The following is a 12344-nucleotide window of genomic DNA, read 5'->3' as shown; positions in this document are numbered from 1 at the left end:
TTTTCATAAGAACACTTAGAGTTGGATCATTTATCTGTTTCTTTCATTAAAGTTGAAAAGTCCATGAGCCGGCGTCTGCTCTTTCTACAGCCGGACAAGGAGGTGGAGCCTGCCAGTGTGCAGGAGTGAGGAAGGCACGCACAGGACTTCTGGTGCTTCTGAAATAAGTGAATGTCAGGGCTGGGGATAATGAGCTGCGAACCTGAGAGGGGACAGACTCCATAGGCTCCTCCCACCCTCCCACACAGCCTCTCCTCAGGAAGCTGGTCTAGATACAGGAAACCCCTGTGGTTTCATCCTTGCCTGTGGGCAAGATTGGGAGTTCCCAGGAGCCCTTCAGTAGAGTTTCTCAGCAGAGCCACTCAGTGCAGGTCGCCTGCGTCAGCCGCCTTTTGGATGTGGCCGAGTAGTATTTCTGGCACATCCTCTGGCTGTATGGAGGCTTCCTCTCACTAACCATCAGTAACGAAGAGCAGGAAGCCAGGGAAAGGCTTTTCTTTTCTGAACAAATCATGTGCCTATTTTAAAATCTGATGTTTTGTGAATTATTTTTATCACTTCGAACACAATTTTGTTATTTTGAAACGTGTAACATAACACTGAACAGCTGTGTGAAATTTCCTTGGGTTGGCTCTTTTCAAATTAACATTTCTATAAGCATTTTGGAGGGGTCTCTTCAGATGGCCATTGTTAAAAATACGTGGGAACTTCTACAGGAAAGATTTTTAAAAAGCATCTTTATTCTCAATATGATTGCCTTATTGAGAAATCAAGGATGCTTTGGGGAGGGATTTGTGTCCAACTGCATGTCACTAGCTATGGCTGCATGTCGCTAGCTTTGAACGTGGCTGAATGCAAAACCATAACTTACTTAAAACATTTTTAGCCAACACAATTGTATGATTCTTAAGCATGGACTGTGTAGATGATAAGTTCGTGTCATGGTGGCAAAGAGTTGGACATGCGTGCAAGTATTCTTTCTGTGGAAAAGTTCTGTAAAAAGCTAGCATGAGGTGCTGCAGGGGTTTGGCGGAGTGATACAGTCACCAAGTGATAGACGTTAGGATCGAAGCAGAGAACCAAGGCTAGGAAGGACAGGTGGAAAGAAAGGAATCATGACAGTACACAGAGGGCTTTTTTTTTTTTTCTGGCAGGAAAAACAGTCGCATAGACCACTAGCTAAGGAATGGAACATCACCAAAAGAAACAGGTCAGCTAACTGAATAATGCACAGGATGTGATTTAAGTGTGAGACACATTAACAAGTGATCAGAGAAGAGTGTCTCAGTTCTCTGAATGCTGTTGACCTTGGGTGGGGTACTGGAGACTTTAGGCCTAACTCTTAATATGCTAGTCAGAGAGGGAGACCCAGAGAGCCTTTCCCCAGAGGCAGAAGGTTTTCCTGCCATTCCGGTTTTCTTTTTTTTGTCTTTTTTTTTTTTTTTAACAAACCTTTCAGTGTTGTGTGTATTGCTTTAAAAAGAGAAGTATGCTGGGTAGAAGAGTAATATCTGCCCATTGAGCAAAATATGTCAGGAAGACAAACATAAAAACAGTGTAGTAAGGTGACTGGTGTCTTGTGACTTCAGGTTATTTATGTACTTACTTGTGGAGACAGTTGCACTATAGTTTGGGTCTTCCTGCCTCATGGGCATTACAGGCCTGCGCAGGACACCTTACCCCAGAACACTGTACACAACTGTTGTTCACCTATGTTTCGTGTTGAACTTGGCAAATATGTAGCAATGCAAAACAAGGAAGAGATTGCTTCATTGTTTCAGAGAACCCTTGTGCTTTTATGTGTGTCTTTCAGAACTCATTGCATAAGCAAGTGGAGGAAATGGAGCAAGACAGCCTGGTTACCTTGAATGTTGAACGTTTAAAAGGAACACATGGTCGCATAACTGTAGCATGGGAAGCAGTTGGAAGCATCAGTGATGTATTTCCTACCTCAGGAGTGGTATGTAATTTATAGAACTGTAGAAGACACTTATAAATCATGATTATCATTCATTGATGCCTGCCACCCTTTCCTGCCTGTTGGAAGAAACATTAGAGTTTGACCATATAAACACTGGATTCTCGCTAATCACCATAGACTGGGATACAATTTAAGGCTTAGTTTTTTTTTCTATAAAAGAAAAGCTCTCTGTGCATAAAATGAACCCTTTTGAGGTTCAGTACATGAGTTAAACAAATTACAATTCAGTAATCTGAAAGATAAGTGAGCCAAACTAAGAAGGAAATGTGTGAAGTCATAGGAAAAGGCAGAGACGGTACTTAGCGGGCAAGTCTGTGGGAAGTAGGCAGAAGAAATGGCCCATGAAAGCTGTGGGCACAAGCAGTTTCTGTTTGCTGTGAGCAGACCCTGAGGTGAGAGCCCTGGGCAGGAGGCTTACGTGAATTAGTCATCTGCAGGAGAGGAAGGCAGGCTCACATGGTGGAAAGTGTTGGTCCATGAGGGGTCCCTTCTGGTGACATACAGGGAAGCAAAGCATGAGAGGAGATAAGAAGGAAAACCCGGTACAGATCATCAGCCTGGATCAGACTTCTGGGTGTCTAATAACAGGTAGTTTATTCCCAATATGTTTAAGCCCAGCATAATTTGGAAAAAACTGTTTCCTGATGTGATACAATCCCCGTTGCACACGGAAGCATAATTACATTGAAACTGAACTAGGTGTCATTTCCTCTAAGAAGATGGGTTCTAGGGATGCGCTAGCTGTACTAACTTAGAGGCCTGCGGGTCTGGCCCGGTTTCAGCCATACAGATAGCATAAAGAGCATTTGGACTATTAGCCTCCTCTGGTCCTGGTTGGGGAACTTGTAGAGTCTCTGGCTATCACGGCCATTCAGATTCCTAGCCACCAGCTTGATGACCCAGCAGATAACACACATCACCAGGCAGTTCATCTTTTCCCATTCTCACATTTCTGGGAGGAAGAACAGGTTTTTCTTCTTTTCTATTGGAAAAACAATCTTGTGTGCTTAGCATTCTTGGTTTCTCTGGAGGTGCTCAAACACCTTAGTGTTCAGTACGCAACAGATCCAAAGGTGATTGCAGTTCCAGTGGATTCTGGGGGAGAGGTCATTGTCTAAGCTGGCCCTTGGCTGCCATTCCAATTTCAGGCCTGATCCATTGGCATCCTGTTTTCTGTAGTTACTGGTCCTAGGGTGCTTCTAGGTGGGGGTTGACCTTGACTGACACCATTTGCTGAAGCTAAGGACTGTCTCCAAATGTAAACACAGAATTTGCTGCTCCCACTAGTTGAAGGATGGGCTCATCCAGGTGTCTGGGCTGAGAATCATGTTATCCATCTCGTTGATTAGTGTAAAATTGATACTCTGCTTCAAATATGTACCAGAATGACCAACAGGACAGTTGACCTTACGAAGAGCCTTTTGTTAACTATTTGTGGGAAGGGCGACTTAATGTGTTTCTGGGGTTTTATAGGTCAGTATTTTATCCAAATATTTCTTTGAAAAATTATTTAAAGGAGCTTTTTATGAAATTATCTCCTGGAAAAAAAAAGTGTGTAACAGTTACAGTTCTTACCATTTCAAATGTGACGGGCACTTCAGTGTGCTAAGGATGTGTTAGCAGTCTTTCGTATTTAACACTCAATTCTATGCAAATTACAAAAACTACTAGTTGTATCTCTGTTTCTGTGTGCATTGAATTATGTCTTTCTCTAGCTTATTATGTGAATATGATTAAGATTTGAAATTTATAATTGCCTGCTTCCTTGACATTCTTTTTGAAAGAGTTATTTTTATGTAGTGTAGGAGTCAGTAGATTGTTTTTGTAAAGGGTCACATAGTAAATGCTTCAGATTTTATGTTTCTTCTCCTTCTCCTCCTTCTCCTACTTCTTCCTCTTCCTCTTCCTCCTCCTCCTCTTCTTCTTTTTCTTTTTAAATAGCGACTTTGCTTTTGTGGCACAATTGTACCAGGTTATATAGAGAAGTCATTACAGGTAGTAATAATCCTTGAATTAAGTTTGTTTGACTGCATCCCAATAACACTTCATTTATATAAAACGAACTTGGCTCATAGGAAAGCTGGAGGCCTCAGCCTGCAAGGACAGTTTGAGTAATTGATTTGGAAATGAATATTAGGATGAATGATGTAGGACTAGCATTGAGAAGTGGACACTTCCTCATCAGCAAGGACATCAGATGCTTTCAGTACATTTGAATCTGACACCAGACAATGGGAGCAGAGAAAGGAGGAGGTTGTAACTTCCATCTCTGCTGTCCTCCTCTTCTCCCTTGAATCAGCAGTCATTGCTACATGATGTATCCATCTGCAGGATCAACTATGGCAAAATCTTTGTAGATAAAATCATTTAAACTTATAAACACTTCTTTATCTTCCAGAGATTTACATGTAGTAAATCTCTATATTTACGATAGATATTCTATCTATCTATCTATCTATCTATCTATCTATCTATCTATCTACCTATCTATCTATCTATATTCCTTAGAGACTTTGTCCTTTATATTATAATGAAAAGTAGGTACCAAGATATGACAATTTGGCTACAAGTATTAACTCGAGTTTTTGAGATGTTTTACTTTTTTAAAATAATTCTCTAATTTTAATATAAAAGACATTCAATTTGTTTATAAAATCATATTATGATACAGAATCATCTTTGTTTTATAAATTGTGGTCATATTAAAAGAATATTAAAAGAAAATAAGACATTTTTGTGACATGATGTTAATCCCAATATGAGCAAAACTATTTTTTTTTCTTTTCTTTTTAGATTTCATTCACAGAGGACCAGGCACGGTCTACAATTACTCTGACTGTTCTTGCGGATGATCTGCCGGAGCTATCTGAGGTTGTGATTGTGGCGCTCACTCGGATTGTCACGGAGGGTGTTGAAGATCCGTCAGAAGGTGCTACTGTGGATGAGAACAGAAGCAAGTCCGTGCTAACCATCCTGCCCAGTGACTCGCCCTATGGCGTGGTTGGCTGGCATACTGATTCCCTCTTCACTAGGGTGCCAGAGCCCAAAGGTAAGTCCTGGTAAAGGTTTCTTAAGTTCTAATAAAAAGTTTCTTTGGATATTTTGATTATAATATTTGAAAGGAATATAAATTTCTTTTTTCATATATCTTTTTTAGTTTGATAGGCCATATTTCTTTTAATATGTTTTAAATTGTATAGTTACGGAGTCACTTTGCAGTTGTGGTTGCTCACACACTTCTAATTTCCAGGAGCATGCATGACGTCACTCTTACGCTGCCTTCGCAGCAGGCATTGGCGTTTACCTTCCTTTTCACTGTTTCTTTACTTCTTCCCTTTCCACACCCAGATTTCCTCTGTGTTTTTGGTAGGTGTAGGGAACAGTCAGCTACAATGTGGATGGACTTGGTGCTATAGTTTTAATTATGCTCCCTCGAACAGTAACTGCAGTGATTTCACCCTGTGATGTGTGCCGTGGCCAGGCCTTACCTCCTTAGAGAGCTGAAATGTTCACCTATCAGAATAAAACGTTATGTATAAGGTATATTTAAGATGAATTTACAGAATGACTTGAAATTTTGCAGATAAAAATATGCAGATTTCAGACTCCTTTTCATCACAGAGCTGATTGGAAATGTGATATGTGGTTATATTTCTGGGCCCTTGTCTATCTGAATGGGCAATACCCAAAACAATAAACTTTAATAAAATAATGTGTTCAGTTTCAGTCAATAAACATAGTAATTTGTAGGAATTTCATTATCGTTTTGATAATAGACACAATCATTAGAAGCTTAAACTGGAGAGAATACTAATAAATATTTTTAATGTTTTATATAAAAAATTATTTTAAACTATGAAATGAAAAGTAATAGGTTCTGGGAGACACTTTGAACCTTGTGACTGACACCTCACTACAGAAATTAAAAATCACTCTTCCAATGATTAATTAATTATGTGTATTTAGGTACTCGTTTTCAAGAGATTTCTGAGGATTGTGCAGTTATCCCCTATGTTGTACCTCCGCAGTTCACTTCTGTAAGGCTCCCGTGGGTTCTCTTCCAGTGTGACCTATGAAACACCAGAGGCTGCTGTGGGGACAGAAGGGCTGAAGCAGATTAAGGCGGGAGTGGATGGCGATTTTGAACACAGCTTTTGGGGCAACAGAGACAAAACAGAACACTCCATAGGATGGTGTCCTTGTGTTATGTCTGCTTCCTTAGCTGTCCGGACACTGTGTGTTCAACTGAGATGCTGGGAACAACTTTAGCAGAGCGCAGAGCAGCTCACTAACTTGAGGCACATTTGTCTCCTAGAGAACACCACTGTTCTCCAGCTCCGTATCATTCGAGACAAAGGATTGTTTGGGGACATCTCCATTCACTTGATAGCAAAACCCAACTTCTTACTGCCCACCAATAATCAAGCTACTGAGAATGAAGATTATGCATTGCAAGACTCAGTGATAATAATGAAAGAAAACATAAAAGAAACTCATGCTGAAGTGGCCATTTTGCCAGTAAGTATAGATTATAATAAATATATGAGTTAGCTAGCATGTTTAAAACCATAAAACTTTAATTCTCTAATACTTAAAAATTCTCACTAAACATTTTATTATCAGATGAAAATATGACAGTGTATTTATTGTGTTTATTTTAGAGTAAGAATGATTCGAATGCATTTGAAATACTGAATTTGGATTGCTTATGTGCCTGATTGGTTGGGCACACTACAAAGATAATTGGGTAACAGCTTTAATATTGTTTGCTTGGCAGGAGAGAACTTTAATTTCATGATGCCATGACTTCAATAAGAAGAACATTTAGATGGTTTAGGTCTAACTTTTGCTGGCTACATCTCATTCCCTTTCCCATTCTCTGTGTACGGAGGAGAGGGAGCTAGAGATGCAGAAACACAGAGGGACCAAACAGGGAGACACACATGAAAAAGGAGGCAAAAATCGGAGGTGCTAGTACCTCTCTTGGTGCCATAGTAACCTGGGGTATCAGGACCGGGGTGCAGTTCAGAGCTAAATTGCTTGCCTAGCATATTAAGACCCTGGGTTTGATATGCAGTGCCATAAAATGTTTAAGTATGTTTGTAAATAACAACATGTGCGGTTAAGGACAGTATCTATCAGACACTGTAAACATGTCATGTGTTGTTAAGTAGATGTAGTAGTATTTGGATACTGTCCGAAGTTTTGGTGGTTATCAGTTACCTCTCCTGTCGAGAGGACAAGAGGAAAAGCCCATATTGGGGGAGAGGGTAGGGATCAGCTGTCCTTTTATTTTCTGTTTGTCACTTCTACATCTTGATAGTTTCTATTACTTTCACACAAATAAAGTATTTTTTAAAGCTAACTGATATTTGCTTACACCTAGATTTATATCTAGAACTTTCACTTTTAAAATACTTGTAAATTTATCAAATTTTCCTAAATGTCTTTCAGAATGTTGTATATGTGTGATGTCTTCAATAGAGTAAGGTCAAAATTGTGGGACAGGACAGTAAACACTTGCTAAGGCAGCGGTGGTACCCTTGAGAGGTTATCATTAGTCTTGAAGATATCCAAGATGCTGAGGGCACCCTGAGAATGTACTAGATGTATTAAAATATGGCAAGAAATCATGTCTATGTGACAGAGACACCAGTCCTGTATAGCAAGTTAGTTGCTTGCTGAAAAGTATAAGGTTTACAATGCAGATGGAATATTGTTTAAAAATGTCAGTTGGAGCTGGAGGAAGATATCTGCAGCTCCAGCTGCTACAGAGACGGTGGCAGGGTCAGCCAGGCCCGCAGACTTGACACCAGCCTAGCTGGGCATCATCTCCTCTCCCCACTTCCCAGGACGAGGCTGCTGAACTGGAGGAAGGGCTTGTCGTTACCATCACCGCAGTGAACTTGGTGAACCCCGACTTCCCTGCGGAGCAGCCCCGTGTGCAGAGGCCGAGGATGGAAATAGTAGAGATCATGATTGAAGAAAATGATGATCCCAGAGGGGTCTTCACGTTCCACATGGCAAGAGTGAGATGCCACTTCTCGTATTTATAGTACTATAAGTAAGGCTGATCCTTGCTGGTTTGGTCAGTGCCTTTACAAGTATTTTTTGCAAAGTAATTGGATTTGTTTGCAGACATGTATACGAAGATAGGTATTCAATTTGTATTATGAATGATTTTTAGTTCTCTGAGCAGACCACAGAATTAAACAAACTTTTCATTACATTTTGCTGTAAGGTCTAAGCACTTCTTACCACGTGGGAATAATAAATTGAACAAGTTATTGCCTAGGAGAGTTTTGAGCTTGGCCTGCCTGTCAATGTCTGCTCTTTTTGAAGGGTGTTGGTGGAGAAGTTACTGCCCATGAACTGCCTCCACCCTTGAATGTCCTTCACGTCCCTGTCACCCGGCTGGCCGGAAGCTTTGAGACCGTGAACGTTCACTGGAAAGCAGTACCAGGCAGTGCTAGCCCAGAAGACTTTCAGCCCTCTCATGGGGTTCTCCAGTTTGCGGATGGACAAGTATGTTCATTATGAACAGATTTATTGATGGTCTTGGCTTTGCTTCAAGCATTTGTGAGCATCCACCAAGTGAACATGCATTAGTGACTGATAAATGCGTTCTAGCCTGTTTGTTTATCAAGTGAAGCTTAATCTTATTAATTACTATATAGTCTATTTATAATAATCACAGGAAGAGAATTCTTTTTATAGTTTTTAATGAAAAAAATGCATGCAATATATTTTAATCCCACTTTCCCCTTCTTCAGTGCCTCCCAGGTCCTCCCTACCTCACTTAATTCCACATGCTTTCCTCTCTTTAAAAAACAAACAAAAACAGAAATCCAGAAATACATACAAAAGCACAAAAATGGAAACCAAAGTATACAAGCAAAAGATTAACATGAGGAAAAAGGCCCAAAGCATAATGAGACAGATCACACTGAGTTTGTTTTGTGTTGGCCAACGTGTCATCTGCAGGGGTCCTAACCTGAATCATGGGAAATCCACCCTGTAAGATTCCACTGGAGGAAACTAACTTTTCCTTTATCCGCAGGTATCAGTTGTAGATAGCTTCCTGGATAGGGGTAGGGGCCTGTGTCCACTTCTCCCTTTCAGCTCTGGGACTCTCTCTGGCTTAAGCCTATGTAGGTCTTGTGCATTCTGTCACTATCTCTGTGAGTTCAAACGTGCACCAGTCCTGCTGCGCCTGGAAGTCACTGTTTCCTTGAAGTCAGCGTCATCTCTAACTCTTACACTCTTTCTGCCTCCTACAGAGAGAGAATTCTAAAAGACAAAAATCCTACCTCCTTTTGAAATTCTCTTCCATTTGAAATAGACGTTAGGTAGTAAGATAATAATAGAAGTCAATTATTATTGACTACAGGTTCTTAACCAATTTTTTTAAATGCGTGATACACTAGTCTCTTCCCAGATTCCTCTACTTATTTTATTTTTTAGTATTTATAAATTGATATTGTTTTTATATTTGCTTATTTTTAATTTATAATTCGAGCAGTTGCAAATTTAGATAGTGAATTAGTTACATAATTAAATAATACTCATTACTCTCTCAATCTCCCTGCTTTGAAACTTTTTCTCCTTCCTAAGTCCTGCTGTTACTTTGTATCTTGCCCTGTGTGTGACACACCCAATTTGCTCAGGTTGCTGGCATGGGTGTTGGTGGGAGGTTATTTCCTAGAGCATGGGTTACTTTTCATTGGCAACACCACTGAAGAAACTGACAGCCTTTCCCCCTGGAGCCATTAATTACCTATAGTGCCTCAGGGAGGGCTGGGACTTCGGTTCCTCTCCCACCTGTGATGAAGTGCTCATGGCCTAATCTCACACAGGTCTTGTGTGGGTGATCCCATTTTAGCGTGTTTGTGAGCAAAATAGCCATGCTATGCCCAGCATCATTCCGTGGCATGCCTCCTGCTCCTCTGGCTCTTAAGATCATTCTTCCTGCTCATTCATGATGCTCCCTGAGCGTGGAGGGGGAGATAAATATATACAGAGGGCTGCACCTTATATTAGCATCTGTTTTTGTTGTTCTGACCAGTTCTGAGTTTTGACTGGTTGCTGCCTGTTTTTTTTTTCAACTGTCTGAAATTTATTAAATTATAAAAGTTTCCATTTCCGCCCCTCCTCCCAACACCTTCCCACTCCCCCCACGCCCCTCCTCCTCCCTCTCCCTCCCTAAGAGCAGTCAGGGTTTTCTGCCCTGTGGGAAGTTCAAGTTCCTCCCTCCTCCCTCCAGGTCCAGGAAGGTGAGCATCCAAACAAACTGGATCCCAAAAATCCAGTATATGTAGAGGAAACAAGTCCCAGTGTCATTGTCAATGGCTTTTCAGAAAGACTCCGGGCCAGCCACATTCAGAGAATCTGGTTGGATCACATTGCTCGTTCAGTCCCAGTCCAACTGGCCTTGGTGAACTCTCATTAGATCAGTCCCCTTGTATCAGTGGGTGATCGGACCCCTTGCGGTCCTGATTTCCTTTTTCATGTTCTTCCTCCTTCTGCTCCTCATTTGGACCTTGGGGGGCTCAGTCCAGTGCTCCAATGTGGGTCTCCGTCTGTATCGCCATCCATCGTCGGATGAAGGTTCCCTCTGGACTTGCCTTCTTTGCTCACATTCTCTTTCCTTCTGCTTCTCGTTTGGACCTAGGGAGTTAAGTCCAGTGTTCCAATGTGGGTCTCTGTCTCTATCTCCATCCATCGCCAGATGAAGGTTCTATGGTGATAAGCAACATATTCATCAGTATGGTTATAGGCCAAGGCCGGTTCAGGCACCCTCTCCTCTGTCCAGAGAACAATCTGGGGATCTCTCCTTGGACCTGGGATCCCATTTGTAATCAAGTCTCTTGTAAACCCTAAAATGACTCCCTTAGTTGAGATATATTCTTCCCTGATCCCATAGCCATCCTTTCTCCCTCCCCCCACCCCAGTCCCCCGAGCTTTCCCCATTCCTCCCCTACTCCCTTCTCTCTAACCCTCTCCCCTTCCAACAACCCTCCCACCCCCCCATGCACCCGAGGTTACCTGGGACTCTTGTCTATTTCCAATCTCCAGGAGGATAACTACATGATTTTCTTCAGGTTCACCTTCTTATTTAGCTTCTCTAGGATCATGAATAATAGGCTCAAAGACCTTTAATTATGGCTAGAATCCACTTATGAGTGAATACATACCATATTCCTCTTTTTGGGTCTGGCTTACCTCACTCAGTAAAGCGTTTTCTATGTCCATCCATTTGCATGCAAAATTCAAGATGTCATTGTTTTTTACCGCTGAGTAAAACTCTAATGTGTGTATGTTCCACACCTTTTTTAACCATTCTTCTATTGAGGAGCACCTAGGTTGTTTCCAGGTTCTGGCTATTACAAATAGTGCAGCTATGAACACAGTTGAACAAATACTTTTGTAGTATGATAGGGCATCTCTTGGGTATATTCCCAAGGGTGGAATTGCTGGGTCCTGAGGGAGGTTGACTCCCAGTTTCCTGAGAAACTGCCACACTGATTTCCACAGTGGCTGCACAAGTTTGCATTCCCACCAACAATGGATGAGAGTTCCCCTCACTCCACATCCTCTCCAGCATAGGCTATCATTGGTGTTTTTGAGTTTAACTATTCTGACAGGTGTAAGATAGTATCTCAAAGTGGTTTTGATTTGCATTTCCCTGATCGCTAAGAGGACAATCCAATGAATCAATGAAACAAAAAGCTGGTTCTTGGAGAAAATCAACAAGATCAATAAACCCCTATCCAAACTAATCAAACGGCAGAGAGAGAACATGCAAATTAATAGGATCAGAAATGAAAAGGGGGACATAACCACAGACACAGAGGAAATTCAGAGAATCATTAGATCTTACTACGAAAGTTTATATGCCACAAAGTTGAAAAATGTAAAAGAAATGGACATTTTTTTAGATAAGTACCATATACCAAAGTTGAACCAAGAACAGGTGAACAATCTAAATAGACCTGTTAGTCGTGAAGAATTAGAAGCTGTTATCAAAAATCTCCCTACCAAAAAAAGCCCAGGACCAGATGGTTTCAATGCAGAATTCTACCAGAACTTCCAAGAAGTGCTTATACCTATACTCCTTAATGTATTTCACAATATAGAAACAGAAGAGTCATTGCCAAGTTCTTTTTATGAAGCTACAGTTACCCTGATACCAAAACCGCATAAAGACACAACCAAGAAAGGGAATTACAGGCCAATCTCACTCATGAACATCGACGTGAAAATTCTGCCTGTTGTTTTAAGAAGCTTCTTGCTGTAGGGTGAGAACAGAACTAAGTCATGGGTGTACATGTGGCTATTTAGGAGCAGTTTAAATGTCTCTTTA

At 41.0% G+C, this 12344-nt stretch overlaps 1 protein-coding gene across 1 annotated transcript in view; it reads left to right on the top strand.

Moving 5' to 3' along the window:
• The window catches only part of Adgrv1 (adhesion G protein-coupled receptor V1), a 504420-nt gene that overhangs the window by 126419 nt on the left and 365657 nt on the right, over nt 1-12344 (top strand). The window contains exons 52-56 of the mRNA XM_087896763.1: nt 1814-1960; nt 4775-5030; nt 6297-6499; nt 7834-8010; nt 8324-8506. Coding sequence (XP_087752889.1) covers nt 1814-1960; nt 4775-5030; nt 6297-6499; nt 7834-8010; nt 8324-8506 — 966 coding nt within the window. The remainder of the gene's footprint in view (nt 1-1813; nt 1961-4774; nt 5031-6296; nt 6500-7833; nt 8011-8323; nt 8507-12344) is intronic.

This window comes from Myodes glareolus, chromosome 15 (genome assembly GCF_982192425.1).
Source record: "Myodes glareolus chromosome 15, mMyoGla1.1, whole genome shotgun sequence".
In the NCBI taxonomy this organism is placed as follows: Eukaryota; Metazoa; Chordata; class Mammalia; order Rodentia; family Cricetidae; genus Myodes; species Myodes glareolus.
Note: the sequence above shows the minus strand (reverse complement) of the source record. Positions and strands in the feature narration are given on the sequence as shown.